Below are 16577 nucleotides of genomic sequence, written 5' to 3'. Positions count from 1 at the left end.
TCAACTCTCTCAGCCTGTCCTCATAGCAGAGGTGCTCCAGCCCTTGGATCATCTCCATGGCCTCCTCTGGACCTGTTCCAACAGTTCCATCTCCTTCTTATGCTGGGGATTCCAGAACTGGACACAGGGAGGACATGGATCTGTTGGAGCGGGACATGGATCTGATCCAGTGGGAGGTGCCCTTGCCCATGGCAGGGGAGTGGAACTGCCTGGGCTTTGAGGTCCCTTCCAACCCAAACCATCCCACGATTCAAATGGGATATGGGAACTCACCCTGGTGAAGTGAAAGGGGCCCAGGGAGAACCTTAAACTGCCCTCCCCTCACATTCCAGCCAGGATCTGTGCCAGGGAGGGATCTCCCACTCACAGCAAAACTGTTCAAACCAGGAGCATCTCTGCACGCCCCAGACTTAACAGGAGTTCAATCTCAAAAGAGACGTCCCTGCCCAATAAAACAGCCCCCAGAATCCTGCAAAAAGAAGCCAAGATTCCAAACCAGGAGCTTTTCTACAGACCCCCCCTCCCCACCCTCAGGTTCTGCAGGAAGGTGATGGATGTGCAGGGGCATGAGCACAACTGTCCCACCCCTCTCCCACGCAGGGACAGACCCACGGTCACCCCAAAACAGGACCAGCAGCCAAGCGGTACAGGAGATAACTTTATTGAACCCAATGGTGTTAGACAGACGACCGAGAAGAGACATGCCGGTTGGTGCGGGCAGCGTGGGCAGCAGGAGCCGACTTGGTGCAAGGGCTGGATTTGTTTCTGTCTTTTGTAATATCCTCAAGCCTTTTCCTGGCTTCCTTTTAGATTTCTTTGAAATTTTCTCTCTTTTTTTTTTTTTTTTAAGTAAAAACAACAAATCGTGGAAAGAGTCCAGATGGTGTTTGTTCCCTATGATTGTTCCCGCAGCTATGTACAACGTGGGGTTGGGTCTCAACATCAGGTATAAAATGGAGCGAGTTTACAAACTTGGAGGAGGCAAGGAAAAAGCAAAGACAGACAGAGGCGAGAGCAGTAGAAATCTGGACCAAAATCTTAAAGAGAAATTTAAAAAGTGCTATAAAACCCCTCGGCAAGGAATACCATGCAGTTAAGAAACACAAAACCCAGTCAATCACACAGATCATCTAAAACAGGAATTTGTCCATTTTGTCTTTTATTTAATTAAAAAAAGGTTGTTTGTTTTTAATAGAAAAAAGCTAAAATTGTAAGGTTCAGGCCACTGGGAGGCAGCAGCTCGAGGGGGCAGGAAGGTGAGGCGCTGGCATCTCCCAGCTCCAGCCCCTCAGGAAGGCTCCTGGTGCTTCCAGGGGCCACGGGCACCTTTGGGGGCGATCGGCACCTTTGGAGGTGATGGGGCTCCTTTAGGGGTCACAGACATCCTTGGGGATGACGGGTTGCCTTGGGGGCATCAGGCACCTTTGGGGTGATGGGCACCCTTGGGAGGTGATGGGCTCCTTTGGGGGTCACAGGCACCCTCAAGGGCATCAGGCACCTTCAGGGGTGATGGGCACCTTGGAGGTGACGGGCTCCTTTGGGGTCACAGGCACCATTAGGGACAGCGGGCACCTTTGGGGTTGATGGGCACCTTTTGGAGGCAACGGGAACCCTTGGAGGCATCAGGCTCCTCTAGGGGCAACAGGCTCCTTCAGGGGTGACAGGCACCCTTAAGGGCATCAGGCACCTTCTGAGGTGATGGGGGATGAGCTAGTGCAATCCTTGGATCCCTCCCCGTGGGGACAGGAGGCTCAGCCCCCAGACTAGAACCCCGGGGGGACACTCAGTCCCCAGCCAGCTTGGGGACATGAGATGCTCAGCGTAAGCCAGGAGGACCTCATCAGGGCCCGTCCTCACCACACACCACGGCCCACGGGCTGTCATCGCCCTCACCCTTCCCATTCCCCACAGGGATTCCTCCTGATTTACGCCACAGCGTGTCACTCGTCTCCAGCGCGCCCCGGCTGAGGCTCTGGGACAACAGGCAGCCCCCCACCAGGGCAGGATGAGGCAAAACCCTGGAAAGAGGCTGGGGGACGTGCAGCCCCGAGCACGCTGGTGACGGGGACAGCTGGGTCAATGTTTTGGTGGCTCCGTGGGGGTGTCAGAAAAGAAAGTCAGGCCCAGCCGAGGCTGCCGCAGAGCGAGAGGGGTGCATGAGCCCTCTCCAGCCACAGCATCGCCCAGGCACGGGGCAGCCCCCAAAGGTGCATCATGGCCTTTCCTGCCCCGAGCCCCAAGGAGGGCGAGAGGGGCTGGAGGGGAGAGCCAGGTCCCCGCCGCCAGCCTCGAGCGGCTGCTGAGCCAGTGTCTCGTACAATCAGAAAAGAAGTCAGCACAGCACAGTTATCACAGATTACAAAAAAGAAAAAACAAACCAGGAAAGAGGCGCAGGGCTGGGCCCCACCAACTCACGCAGGGCGTTCAACTATAGATCTATTTACAGCGAGTCCTTAGCCGACAGCGGCAACACAAGACTAGGCGAATGGAAAGCCCTAGCGCCCAAGCCAGCGTGGGGAGGGACGTCCCTGTGCGAAGGCGCCGGGGCCCTGGGTGGCAGCAGGGACACGGTGGGGAGGCTGCCGGACAGACGGAGGAGTGAGCACCATGGGCGCGCGCGCCAGGCTGGGCTGTGCCGGCCGGCGAGGCGAGAGGCACCAGCCAAGAGAGCACCGAGGGCAGAGGTGGCGGCCGCCTCCACGTGGCGCCGGCAGCAAAGCCGGGCCTCGGAGGAGATGCCTGTTTTGTAGGGTTGCGAGGTGTCCCTGAAGGCTACCCCAGCGGGGCTGAGGCTGCCTGGTCCCCAGCCTGGCGGGGCCTGGGGACAGGATGGGCTCGGTGGCCCTGCCCAGGGTCACCTCTCCCCAGGGAGTGCGGGAGCGGAGGGGAGCGGGGGCTCCCGGCTGGGCCTCGCCGAGCACCCCAGAGCCAGGCAAGCAAAGGGGGCCAAAGGCAGCAAGCGCAGCTTGGCCGTGCTTAGGCTCCTGCCAGCACCCCCGTCACATCTCTGGCTTTGGGGACAGGCAGAGGTCACCGCAGCCAGAGCCCCCTCTGCCCCCTTCCCGCGCAGCCAGGGATTAAGGCACCGCAGCAGCACCGGGGCTGATCCCCTCCCTGCTGGGATCCTCACCTTGGCAGCCCCCGCTGTCCCCGGAGCAGCGATGTGGGGCAGAGCGCGAGCCTGCCAGCCCCGAGGGCACGGGAAGGCATGGGGCTGGGGGGAGCCAGCGGCACGGGGGCTGCTCCCCAGCACAGCCTGCCAGCCTGCACCCCGAGCCTGGCAGCACCGAGGGGCCGTGGGGCAGCGCCGGGGACCCTGGGCAGAGGAGGCCCTGGGGCATCCTGACCCGGTGGGAGACCTCGTCCCCAGGGCCAGAATCTGCCTCCTGCTTTGGGGAGCCGGAAACCACCAGGCAAGGAGCTGCTCCAGGAGCATCCCGCTGCCACCGGCTGCCAAGGCCCATCTCAGCCAAGCTGTGAGGCCCCAGGAGGTGGGTTCAGGGACTGGAAATTGTCCAGTGAGCACCAGTTTCATGACAGAGGTGATTTCAGCAGTGGAAACAACAGCTGCAAAAGAAACCAAAGGGAAAGGGGGCTGCTTACATGTAAGCAGTGGGCACTAGGTCACAGGCTCCAAGCCAGGAGAGCGAAGAACCAGAACAAAAGAGGGAGCAAAGTGAAGTCTGGACTCTGCCAAAGGAAAATGGGAGTGGGGAAACAAAATAAAATAACCAAAGTGGGGTTTATTGGACTGTCCTGGTTGCAGCGGCTGCCATGCAGGTGAAGTGGGGAATGTACAAAGACAGCGGTGAGAGCCGCCCTCCTCCTCGGCCAATGCAAGGCGGGCACTTCCCGCAGAAGTGGCTCTCTCGTCACCTGCCCTCATCTACGCCTGCCTGGGTGGAGAGGGAGCTGGAGACCCTCACACGCACGCTCTCATCCTGCGGCCGCACGCTCCTCCTTGCCCCCAGCTTTGGCCCAGGCGGCTCCCACGGGGTCCCTGCCCCACGCAGGGGCCTTCCTGCAGCTCCCAGGAGCCGGGGCTCAGCCACGTCGCTTGCCCTGGCACCACAGCCCGAGAGTTTGCAATAGAGACAGAAAAAAAAAGAAGAGAAACCAGGATTCTCCTACCCCCAGTGTCAGGAGGGGAGATGGCACCTTGCGCTCTCCCACAGATGAGCCAAGCTTCCCCACGCTCCACCAGGATGCGCCGGAGCCCCAGTCCTCTCCGCTCGCTCGCCAGCCCCGCGCTCCAGGATACCAAGGGAAAAGGAGAGCAGCCCAGCGGGAGCGGTGGCTCGCGGCGGCTCACGGCGGCTCCCCTCCGCCTGGGCCGGCATGTCCAGGCCTCACAGAGTCGACTGCAGGTCAGGATCCACCATGGTCTCACGGTCTGGAGACTCGATGTAGTTGGCAGCTTCCTGGAGTTTCAGCAGCATGGCCATCTGCGGGGAGAGGCGCGTGGCACCAACCGCGGGGGACAAGAGGGCTGGGGAAGCCAAAGCCACTCAGTCCTCTTTGCCCTCCTGTACAAACCAGCCACCCCTAGAGAATGAGGCAAAGCCTAGAAATGCTGCAAAATCCCTCCCTGCCAGCAGCATCTGGCCTGGGCACAGCTGGGATGCTCAAGGCTGAGCATGCTGAAGCTGTGCAAGAGGACAGGCCCAGGCACCTCAGCTGGCATCAGCGGTGGCAGCTCGCTGCCAGCTAGCAGCCTCTCCAGAGACGCATTGGGACACACACGCGCAAGCCCCAGTCTGTGTGTGGATGTGACGCCTCGCGGAGCCCCACGCTGTGCCCATAATGTGCCCCAGTGTGCCACCTGCCTGCTGGTGCCTCACCTGCTGCTCCTCCCAGGAGCACGAAATGTTTCTGTATCCCTGAGTCAGGGGGGTTTACATGGAAAATGACTGGAAAAGCAAATTGCCGTTCCACTCTGCTCCCTCATCCTCCGCCCACCGCCCGGTGCCCGGCACAGCAGGGCCGTACCAGAGGGTCCGAGTCCAGGGAGCTGGGTGTCGTGTCCTTGACGGTGCGCTCCTCTGGAGGGGAAACGGTGCTGTGGGGCCCGACGGTGGGTGGGGGCAGGTGGTACAGCTTGGACTGGTCCTGCTGTGCTGACGGCCAGGGCAGGGTGTCCCGCACCCACTCCACAGGGTCCTCCCAGGCTGCCTTCTGCCCGTGGACCTGCAGGTGGGGAGCAAGCGGCAGCCACCCCTTCAGCACGTGCCAGAGCCAGTGACGTGGCACCCCGAGCGCCCCAGGCCAGCGCTCTGTCCTGCTGCAGCCACAGGGCAGGACAGGGACTGACAGATGCCACCCATCCCGAAATCCCAGCTCCTTCCCTCTCCCTGACCCGTGAGACTTCCGCATCAGCACATCCCCAAGCACCACTGGCTTGCGTCCCCACGTGGGTACCTTAAGTCCATCTTTTGCGCCCTCCTGCAGGTAAGGGATGATGGAGTTGTTCCACAGATCGATGAACCAGGTCCGGAAATCCTCAATTCCAATGGGGCAGGACAGGAAGAAGCAGGGACCTGCAGGGGGAAGGTAGAATGTGAAAACAGGAGCTGGGTCCCCCTGCTCCAGTCACTGGCCTCGTGGCAACACAGCACCACAGCCGGCAAGCCGGGCTGCTCACAGTGCCCTGGGCTCGGCCACCTCCTGGGAGCAGCACCTGGGCAGCACCTGCCTGGGACACACAAGAGGAAAGCAAGATCCTGGCAAGGACAGGGGCTGCTGTGTTCGATCTGCCCCTCAAAAGCACGGTGAGGCAAAGGGAGACCTGACTGGGAAACCACAGCTCCTCCATGCCCAAGGAAGGTGCCAAGAAGACTGGCAGCCTCGGCTGACACCACTGTGACAGCTCCCACAGGGCACGGGAACAAATGCCACCCAGGGAAGGGCAATGCTTGGGTGCATCATCCACCAGATTTCAGTTGTGTGGGACAGGGGGACGCGGGGCAGCACATCAGCTCCTCAAACTCCTTTGGGATGGTTTTGCCCCAGTCCCTGGGTGCTCCAAGCAGTGCGAGATAGAGGAAAGAGGTGTGCAGCGAGGCCTTACCGATGAGGAAGTCAGAGGTACTGTGTTTCTCCAGGAAAGTGTGCAAGTGGTACCAGAGCTTGGGCACCCAGTCCAGCACACGCAGCAGCTCCTCCTTGTTGGCATTGATGTCCGTGTCCGACTCCAGCAGCTTCCGACGCAGGTAGCGCACCAGGAAGCCATTGGCTGGCTCCACATTGTTCGAGAAGGTCAGCATCCTGGGGAAAAGAATCAAGCGTTCAGGGCTGGGTGTCCACACAAGCTCCCCTGCTCCCCAGCACCTTCCGGGGATCTCCCAGTATCCCCACACTGCCTGTGCCCAAGGTTGGGGTATCAGATCCTCCTGGGATGGCAGGGACAGGTCTGGGGCTCGGTCTTCATCATGGTCCCCAGTCACAGGACGTGTCCCTCACACTGCCCAGGCACAGGATCGATGTCCTTTACCCCTCTGGCCCCACAGGGATGGTCCCCAGGGATGCAGAATTCCCACCTGAAGCTCAGATGGAGGCCATGGTTTGGGGTCATCTTCACAGGCTGGTTGGTGGTGCCAATGATGTAGGGGCTGAGTGAGTGACAGAGAGAGATCGGCACCATGAGAAAGAGCACCCTGCGCTGCCCCGGCCCGCGGCAGAGCCCATCTGAGCACAGCGGCCGTGTGCAGCGTGCAGCCTCATCTCCACGAGGACGGGACATCTTGCCGAGCACAGCGAGGAGCACGCGTGTGCCCGAGGCGCATGCAGTGGGGCTCTCACCATTTGTGGTACTTGCAGGTGAGCGCGCCGTTGACGAGCTCGCTGATGGAGCCCGCCTCGCTGAGGTCATCCAGGAGGATCACCAGCGGCACGTCCGCCATGCCCGTCTCCCTGTCGATCTGGTTGGCCAGGTTGGAGAGGTACAGCTGCAGGTCCTGCAAGGAACAGGCCAGGTGTCACCTGTGGGGCCACGGCGTGGGTGCTAACGGCGTCCACAGCGCCAGCGCCAGCGCAGGCAGTCCCGGCTGCTGCGTGCCCCACCTTGCAGGACTGCTGGTGCATGTTGAAGGTGCTGACGATGCCCTCAGTGACATCCCGGCCCGAGCGCTCCACCAGGTACTCGGCCAGGCGGTTGGTCAGGTAGGTCTTGCCGGTGCCGCTGGGTCCCGAGAGGATGAGGCGCCGGTGCTTCAGCAGGAGGCTGATGTAATGCTGCATCATGGGCTTGGGAATGAGCGTCTCGAACACCAGGCTGTCCACGCACTTCTCCTTCAAGCCTGCAGGCAGGGGAGGGCTGAGGGTCCCACACGCACCCCATAACACCGCAAGACAGAGGAAAGAGGGGACAGCAACGGAGCCTCTTTGCCACACTGACCTTTGAGCGTCACAACGATGCTGGTCAGGCCCCGGCGGCACAGTGGCAGCTCTGGTGGCTCCGTGTCCAGGATCCGCTTGATGTGGCTGATGCTGTAGCCGTAGACAGACTCGGTGCTGAGCCCCAGGGTGGAAGCAGGATCCATCTTGGTGATGTAATCCTGCAAGGACAAGGACAGAGCTGTCAGTGTCCCTAAGGACCGGCAAGGAGCAACTGGTGCTCAGCAGCTCCAGGACAGCCCTGCAAGGACCTGGGCCAAGGAGTCAGGCATGGTGGACCGGTGTAAGAAGATGGCTCTCAAAAGCAGGATCCTAATGTTCCTACCTTGAAGACCTGGCAGACAGCTTCATCCAGCATCTTCCAGTCCACCTTCCCGCTCACCTTGGTCCAGCCCAGGAGAAACTCCTGCTGCTTGAGGTCCTAGGAGCCAAGGCAGAGGTGTGCATATTGGAGCACCACATCCGACCTGGGACAGGTGTCTTCTCCAGGTCAGGCTCCCCATACAGTCCACTCTTACCCCCTTGATGATGTGCTGGGGTGGCATGCGCACCACAATCCGCAGCATCAATTCATCCTTCTGAGCACCAGCGCTGACAGCATCCATGGGGGACACGTCTAGAGATGGAGCAGTGAGGTTGTGCCGGCAGGAAGAACCGCGTCACCAGGCCCAGCCAGGGCCAAATCCTGCCACGGCAGGCGGTGGCCCCAGCAGCACAACAGCTCCCCAGGCACAGCTGCCTCCAAGCGAGCAGCAGCACGTGCCCGCTGGATGCCTCCTCCCAGAGGTCTGGGGTGATCATCACCCACCACCCACACCTCAGCCCCAGCCCTTCCCTGGCTGCCAGCAGCTCCGTCACCCCTACCTGTGTCCCCCAGGCTGGAGCTGAAGGCATGGCCAAGGCTGAGACCCAAGGAGCGCCGCGGTGAAGAGGAGGCCGACGTGCTTGTGATATGGCCAGGAACAGAGCCCAGTACTGCCGAGGGCCCCGGAGCCACTTTGAGTCGGTCATTCTCGGCCTTCAGGAGATCCACCTCCAGCTGGGGGAGAACCAGCCACAGCACTGGGTGAGGAGCTGAACACTGGCCGCGTCCCCAGGGCTGCAGCACACCTCCAGGGGCACAGAGAGTGGCCACCAGGTCCTCAGAGCCAGCAGAGGTCCTCACCTGCATGTTGTGCATGGTCTCCCGCAGCTGCTCCAGCTGGTGGGCTGAGTTGAGGGCCTCCAGGCGGATGTCCGTCAGCTTCATCTCCTTCTCCCACAGCTCTGAGCGCAGCTCAGACACCTCCTTCTTCTCCGGTTCACCCTCGCTGTGGGCCTGGAAGAGCCTGGGCCAAGGGAGAGACTCGGTCTGGCACGCACCCAGGGCAGGAGCACGCAGCCCTCCCCAGCCCGCGCCGGCCACCCCGGCCCCACGTACTCAGCCGTGTCAATGCCCACGGAGGAGGACGTGGAGGATTTGATGGAGGGCGATGCGGTCTCCGTGGAGCCATGCTGCAGCTTTGGGGAGGAGGGTGCTGACGAGTCGGGTGTGGCGATCTCTTCGATATCCGAGTAGGACGAGGCCGATTTGGGTCCCTTCTTGATGCTGAAGGCCTTGTTGAAGGAGCTGCGTAGCTATGGGAGACAGAAACGCTCTTGTTACGGACAGCCCAACAGTGCAGCCTTGCGAGAAGAGACCTGTCCTGGTCTGTCCTGGGCCCCCTGCCTGCCCAGGACCCGAGCTGAGCTGGGACCAGTAACACCACACCCATCAGCAAGGCAGGACGGTGCCGTCCCAGTGCCCGGGAAGGCACCCAGCTCTGCTGGCACAGCCGACGGATGGGGCTGCACAGCCCTTGGTGTAACGCTCCAGCCCCAGCCCCGATGGCACCGAACAGCCCCAAGGAGTGGGACCCGTGGCCTGCTCTGACTGCCCCCAGTCCTGCTCCCACCCAGCACCCATATCAGGGTGTTCGGAAACCACATGAGCTCTCTGGCCCATCGGGAAGGGCCAATTCCATCCTCACATTCACCCCACCCCAGCCGGCCCAACAAGCGGCGTTCTGGCAGACGTGGCCACCCCCAAGCCACCGCGGAGCCGGGTTCCTGGTGCAAGGGGACAATTCCAGCCCCACAGACCCCTCGTCCCTGCAGGGTCCTCCTAGAATTAGAGAGGGTGAGCCAGCCCCCGCGAGACCTCCCTGGGGCATGCAGCATGCACACAGCACACACGGAGAGCGGGCAGGCGAGCAGCGTGCTGAGGCCAGGGAGGGCAGGGACACTGTGCAGGGGCCAAATCCGGCCTGGGTCCCGCTTACACATCACAAGCCAGTGGGAGAGCAGCAGGATGGGCACCCCAAGCTCACAGCACGTCCCCTGCAGGACCAGGGCCTGCTCCAAGGGGAGGTGGGAGAAAGAAGGGATGGAGAACGGGCAGGATTTGACCCAGCTCCTACAGGAACCAGACAGGCTGGTCTGGGGTGTCCCCAAAACCAAAAACATTACATTTCAGAAAAAAAAAACCAAAAAAAAACCAGGTGGATGACAGGCTCTGCTGATGGCAGGAGCTTGGGATCCACATGGGTCCTGACAGGGACAGAGCCACTTGGGGACATGCCAGGCCAGCCCTGGCGATGCAGAGCTGGGCAGCACCACTCCCCGGTGCCACAGGCAGGGCTGCAGGGAGGTGTCCATCCCAAAAGAGCCCTGTCCCAAAAGATCTGGCTACAGGGAGGCAGAAGAATGCCTGCCTTCCCGGGACAAGAAGGGGCTGTCCCCATTGAAGCCCTTCCTGCTGCCTCAGGGCTGCCCAGGGCACTTCAGCCCATCCCGTGGGTGTGTATTTTGGTTTTAACATCGAAGGAAGAAATCAAGGTGCGTGCAGCCCGGCTGGGGATCAGTGCTGGTGGGATGGATGGGATGGGTAGTGTTATGAGCACCGTCCCACAAAATGGAGCGAGAGCCCTGGCCGGGCACAGCATGGGGTGGAGGGGATGGTGTAGGACTTACCTCGTACACCTGGAAAAAAAGGGTTGAGGTCAGCATAGGGGGAGAGAAACAAAACAAAGCAAGACTTAATCGCACATCCAGCTCAGAGCTGCCTGGCTGAGGTGTCCAGAACCCCGCACTGCCAGAGCCTGCGGGGGCAGAAGGGAGACGTGGGGAAAAACAAGGGAGCAGGTATACACGACCAGGGCTGGAAAACTCCCAGAGGGGCTGGAGAAGTCCCAGCCAACACATCAAGACACAAATCCACAGTGGCTACATGCTCCTCACCAGTGCCGTCCCCAGGGGACAGAGGGGACCAACACCACAATGCCAAGGCAGACCAGGAGCAGCCTGCTTGTGGGGCTGACCCTGACCAGACTCTGGAGTGACTCCCCAAGCCCAGCTCCTCCTGCCAGTGCCCCATCCAACCCACCCAGCTCTTCTTCTTCTTCTTCTTGGCGTCAGCATCCTTGCTGCTGCCGATGCTGGAGTGGCTGGTGATGCTGTTGAGGCTGGAGATGCTGTCGGAGGAGTTCTGCCGCTTGATGCGCAGCTCTGAGTCAGCAAGAGAAGCGGGAGAGACCAGGAAAGGAGGTGTCAGCAAACTGCATCAGCCCCGATGCCAGAGCCACCCACACTTTCCTCCCTGCACCCCACCCCTTCCCTTCTCCCACCCAAACACCTTCTGAGCTCTCGGAGTCGCCTTTTAAGATGACGCTGGGCTCAGACACCACAAAGGTGCTGCCATGTGGGACAGTGACACCAAACCCCAGGGAGATGCCCAGAGCACCCATGGCTCTGCTCCTGCCCCAGGTCACCTCCCTGCTGGCGCCTTCCACTCACACTGGGGTTTCAGGGCCAGGAACAGCACTCATGGGGACAAAGCCAAGATCAGCAGCCGAAGCAGAGCAAAGGGCTGGGTGAGAAAGTGCCCCAGGGAGGACAACCATCCTGTCACACCCAGGTACCAGCACCAAGACCTCCTGTAGCGACAGCTCTGGCTGCCCAACCCTAGCTTCAGATGCTCCAGGAGCTCAGGTGGGGAGGAGTGGCTGCTCAGGGACCCCACTTCCTGCGTGAACACCTCACGGGAGTGAGGTAAGCCCTGCGGCTCTGTGCCAGCCCTGGCCAAGGCGGCCTGGCTGGACTCAGGTGAGCAGCTCAGGAAGCGCTGCAGCCCTGGTGGGGGTGGGTGCGGCAGCCTGACCTTTGGGGGTGACATCAGTGCCATTCAGGGCACCCTGGATCACAGCTTGGGCCTCCGAGTTCTTCTTCTTCAGGAAGTCAATGGTCTCTCGCAGGTCCAGCAGCTCTGTGTCCTGGGGAAGCAGAGCCAGGAGCTGCAGCGTGCATTCTGATGGTGCAGGGCCCACCCCGAGAGCACCCGTGGGACAGTCAGTGTCACGGCAGGTTCACCCACGTCCAGCATCCTCCAGACAGCACCCTCCTGCACCACCAGGGACCCCCAAAGCCTACTTGGCTCCTCAGCAGCACCCACCTTCTCCTCAGCAGTCTCAGCCAAGTGTCGCAGGCGTGACGTCATGCTCACCAGGCTCTGCTCAAAAGCTGCCACCAGGTTGGCCTGGGAGAGGTGAAGAAATTGGTGAGCACCCATGCGTGGGCAAACTTGGGAAGAGCCGCTGGAAAGCTGCCCAGCAGAAAAGGACTCGGAGGTGCTGGTCGACAGCGGCTGAACATGAGCCAGCAGTGGCCCAGGTGGCCAAGAAGGCCAACACCATCCTGGCCTGGATCAGCTGCAGTGTGGCCAGCAGGAGCAGGGCAGGGATTGACCCTTGTGCTTGGCGCTGGTGAGGCCACACCTCAGATCCTGGGTTCAGTTCAGGGCCCCTCACTCCAAGGACTGGAGGGGCTGGAATGTGTCCCAAGAAGGGGAATGGACCTGGGGAAGGGGCTGGAGTCCAGGGGTTCTGGGAGTGGTTGAGGGCTCTGGGGCTGTTTAGTCCAGAGAAGAGGAGGCTGAGGGAAGACATTGTCACTGTCTACAACTGCCTCAAAGGGGGCTGTGGTGAGGCGGGTGCTGAGCTCACCTCCCAGGTAACAAGTGATGGGATGAGGGGAAATGGCCTCAAGTTCCACCAGGGGAGGTTTAGGTTGGATATTGGGAAATGTTTCTTCACTGTAAGGGTCACGAAGCCCCGGCAGAAGCTGCCCAGGGAGGCGGTGGAGTCCCCATCTCTGAAGGGGTTCAAAAGCCGAGTGGCTGTGGTGTTTAAGGTCAAGGTTGAGTGGTGCAGTTGGCAGTGCTGGGTTTACGGTTGGACTGGATGATCCTAAAGGTCTTTTCCAACCTTAATGATTCTGTGATTCTAAACACCCACGGCTGGATGAGCACCTACTGCTGGGTGTGGGATGCCAGAGGCTGGAAAGAGGAAATCAAGGCTCCCGAGGGTTCAGGCTGGCACCAGTGGGGCCCTAAGAGCAGTGTGTCTGCAGCAGGCAGCGGCTCCCGTGGGACTCACATTAGCAGACAGCTGGGACGTCAGGGTGGCCACCTTCTCCTGCGAGGACTCCAGCTCGCGGCGCAGCTTGCGGATTTGCTGTAGGGAGAGAGCGGAGGGAGTGAGAAGGGCCAGGCGCTCACCTCCCCGCAGAGGCAGAGGCAGGCAATGAGCAGAGGGCGTGAGCTCACCTCGGACTGCATCTTCTCCTCAGCCTGGTGGCACGAGAGCAGAGAGAGACAGACAGACAGAAGCAGGCAGTCAGGAGGGCAGCGAGGCACGGACAGGCTCGGCACGAGGCAGAGGCATGCACAGAGCCCCCCTGTTCCCACCCGCATCCCCCCAGCCATGCAAAAAGCAGGGCAGCACGGAGATGGCTCTTACGGAGGAGTAGGTGGAGGATGCGCTCGAGGCCAGGGACAGCACCGATCCATGAACTGCAACAGAATGAAACCCAGCGTGTCAGGGTGCTCCTGGCTCGCGGCATCCCCAGGGGCTGCAGGTGCAGGGCAGAGCAGGGTGCAGGGATGGAGCTCCCAGAGGAGGGGGGTTCTGCGGGGGGACAGGGGAGGCAAAGGGTGGGACGGCAGCTGCTCAGCACTGCTCATTTCTTGGTTCCTGCCTGGTGACCTCCCAAGGCACGTGGAGCACCCTCCGCCTCCTCCTTCCCCTCTCGCTGAGCCCAGGGGCTCTGCCCCACTCCCCAGTGCCTCGACATCCTGGGGCCAACGCACTGGGCACCCACAGGAGTCAGGGTGGGCTGCAGCCCAGAGCAGACACCAGGCGCAGAAGGGTCCACCAGGACCATCAGGGTCACCCATCCCCTGCTCTGATGCTAAGGATGGGATGCACCGACAGTGCTGCAGCAGGGACAGGTGTGGGGGGAGCCGCCGTGCCCCCCAAGCCCTGGGGAGCCCCCTTTGCCTGGGCAGGGGGGCAGCACACTCTCACCATCGTCCACAGGGTCGCGGAAGGAGCCCGAGCGGATCATGCCCTTGGGCTTGTCAGCCAGGGAGAGAGTGCTGCCCATCTGAGATGTGCTGTACAGCTCGAAGGTGGAGTCGTGGGTGGGGATGCTGTTGGAGCGGGTGATCCGCGGGGTTGTGGTGGCAGTGGGGCTCACTGCAAGGAGAAAGCGGGGGTGAGGCAGGGTCAGACACACTGGGGACCTGGGATCGGGATGGCAAGCAGAGCTGGGAGTGATCCACGAGAGCCATGAACATGGACCCAAAGCTGGGAGTGCTGGGGAAAATCTAAAAGAGATTTACATTGGGAAGACCTGGACACCAGTACCAAAGTAATCACAGGGCTGAGAAACAAAACCACCACGCTGGGACAGAGTGGGCACCACTGTGCCAGAGCCTGTCACCTTACAATGCAGGAGAGGAGCATTTCATTACCTGTTGCTCCCCACCAGCAGCTACAACCCATCTGCCTGGGCCCCCAAACCCTCGAGGAGCACATCGGTCCTGGTGAGAGCAGGGCAGGGCTCACCCCTTGCCTTGTTGGGCACAACTAGAGAAGCAGGGAGCCAAGGGCAGATCCTCGAGGGTGGATGAGATGCCTGCAGCAGAGGTGATGGACATCTCTGGGCCCTGGGCACAACCCAGCACCTTGGTGGGTCAAAAGCACCAGGCACTGGGTTTTAGGGCTCTTGGGTGCTGAGAAGCAAAGCAACACCCAGGGCAGCATCAGCAAGTCACGCGGGGAGCACGCGGCATTAGGGGGTAGGAAGGACGGGGCTTGCCGCAAGCCGAAGGGGGCTGGTGGTGGGGACACTGACCAATGCTGGTGAGCGGCCCCTTCCCCACCAGCGCCATGGGGAGGGCGGGGGGCGAGGGCAGCTCCTGCTGGTCGTCGGGCTCGGGCAGCCCGCTGCCGATGGCGTGTGAATGGCGCCGCTCCTTGGCCTCCTCCTGGGAGTGGAGCTGGTACCTGGGGAGCGGAGCAGAGATCAGCACGGTGAGCTGGACCGACACCAGCCCAAGTCCTCCCTGCTGCACAGCAGCCCGGCCTCCTCAGCACAGGGGGCACCACCGGCCCCCCACAGAAAGCTCCATGTGCCCACTCTCCCTCCCAGCATCATCCGAAAGTGATTTGGGCTCTTTTACCTCAACCCTTTCTTGGGCAGCGTGTTCCTGTCACGGTTGGCACTGGAAGGGAAGAAATATCAGTCACATCCCTGCACAGGTGAAGGAAGGTGCCACGGGGATGGAGATTTTCCCCAAAAATGGAGCAGGAAAGAGCCTTGGAAGCAGGCAAAGGTCATGGCAGGATGGCAGGGAGAGACCCGAGCCCGCAGAGGTGCCCCAGCAGCCCCGTGTCCTCCCTCCAGCCATACCTGTCCAGGTGTGCGAGCCGGGGGCTCCCGCTCCAGCCCAGCTCCCCTGCCTCTTCCTCCTCCTCTGTGCTTGCGGGGGGTACAGCAGCAGGGGTGGGGGTGGTGGTGCTGCCTCCCGAAAAGGCACTGGGCAGGCTCATGGGCATCTGCAGGGACTCCATGCTGCGGTGCAGGCCTGAGAGCTTGGAGTACATCCTACCCTCCTTGGGGACGCTGAAGCCGCCCATGAGCTCCAGGCCCTGGGAGAAGCTGGCTGAGTTGATGTTAAGGATGGGGGCAGGACTGGGGCTGAAGGGCGCGACGTGCCCACCAGCCGGGTGCAGCTCCTGGAGCTTGGCAGTGTGGGGAGGCTGCAGCTCGCTGGAGGAGGGCAAGTCCAGGCTGTTGGAGTTGACCTTGTCCAAGTTGGCCAGCGAGGGAGGCTTCACGTAGGTCTTGGCAGCCGCTCTGGAAGGGGGAAAACGGGTAAGGAAGCAGGTGAGACTCGGGTGCTGGGCACAGTTGGGTGCTGGGCACCACCGTGCGTGGCACCTACTGCCCCCGGAGGTGGAAGGATTATACCTGAGAGGGGTGGGGGGCAGCTCAGCCGCCTTGGCCGCTGGCGAGAGGTTGGCCTGGGCTTTTGGGGTGCTCTCAGGTGAGCTGACACTCTTCAGCGTCCCACACTCAGAGTCAAGTGCCACTGCCTTGGCCTTGGCCTTCTCCTTCTCACGGTCCGTCTGGTTCACAGGGGCTGGCGTGCTGCGGCCGGTGCCAATCTTGGATGGCTCCTTGAGCCGTGACACCGAGATGCTGCCCTGCTTGGTGCTCAGCAGGCTGGGATCGATGCTACTGCTGACTGGCCGGTTCGCACCACGGCCACCAGTCACACTCATGGAGCTGGACTTGGCCGGCCGGGGCAGGCTGCGGTACTGGATGTTGGAACGAGCCCCTGGGGCCAGGAACCCAGGCTCGGCTGCGTTGGAGACGTCCAGGCTTGTTTTCCTCCCACTGACCGGCTTGACAGGGATGCCAGAACTCTTCTGGACCTTGCCGAGTGTGGCCGAGCCCCCAGCCTGCATGACGGTAGCCGTGCCAGTGGCAGGAGCTGGTTTCTTATAGCCGAAGGAGCTGGAGGCAGAGGGACGTGTGAGACCCGAGGGTGGCTTCTTGGCATCGGCAGTGCGGTCACGGCCCGCGTCAGAGGAGGAGCGCTGCAGGCCTGTGCTCTTCACAGACAGCTTGCTCTTGTCAGTGGCTTTGGTCTCAGGTTTGCCTGGTGGGCAGGGAAGGACGGGTTAGCGTCTAAGGAGTCTTTAGGGACATTTGGGTGTGAACTAGCCCAGATGGGACATCGGAGATGAGGGGACGTGACGGAGACGAAGGGGCATGCCATCGCCCCAGGGGACAGGGCAGAGCCACAGCCAGGGCCCCAG

The 16577-nt window shown here is 61.6% G+C and overlaps 1 protein-coding gene across 1 annotated transcript in view; it reads right to left on the bottom strand.

Moving 5' to 3' along the window:
* Positions 1 to 645: 645 nt before the first annotated feature.
* Positions 646 to 16577, bottom strand: part of NAV1 (neuron navigator 1) — a 90732-nt gene continuing 74800 nt past the window's right edge. Inside the window, 24 exon segments of the mRNA XM_069875719.1 lie at positions 646 to 4445; positions 4990 to 5187; positions 5419 to 5537; positions 6068 to 6264; positions 6537 to 6608; positions 6799 to 6953; positions 7060 to 7295; positions 7394 to 7553; positions 7718 to 7813; positions 7911 to 8008; positions 8257 to 8431; positions 8558 to 8720; positions 8813 to 9009; positions 10796 to 10917; positions 11570 to 11681; positions 11861 to 11944; positions 12843 to 12920; positions 13013 to 13036; positions 13206 to 13258; positions 13773 to 13943; positions 14605 to 14756; positions 14933 to 14974; positions 15163 to 15609; positions 15724 to 16417. Of these exon segments, the coding sequence (XP_069731820.1) occupies positions 4350 to 4445; positions 4990 to 5187; positions 5419 to 5537; positions 6068 to 6264; positions 6537 to 6608; positions 6799 to 6953; positions 7060 to 7295; positions 7394 to 7553; positions 7718 to 7813; positions 7911 to 8008; positions 8257 to 8431; positions 8558 to 8720; positions 8813 to 9009; positions 10796 to 10917; positions 11570 to 11681; positions 11861 to 11944; positions 12843 to 12920; positions 13013 to 13036; positions 13206 to 13258; positions 13773 to 13943; positions 14605 to 14756; positions 14933 to 14974; positions 15163 to 15609; positions 15724 to 16417 (3941 nt within the window). The 3' untranslated portion in view covers positions 646 to 4349.

The sequence above is a fragment of the Phaenicophaeus curvirostris genome, chromosome 24 (assembly GCF_032191515.1).
Source record: "Phaenicophaeus curvirostris isolate KB17595 chromosome 24, BPBGC_Pcur_1.0, whole genome shotgun sequence".
NCBI lineage: Eukaryota > Metazoa > Chordata > Aves > Cuculiformes > Cuculidae > Phaenicophaeus > Phaenicophaeus curvirostris.
This window is presented reverse-complemented; position numbering and strand designations above follow the sequence as displayed.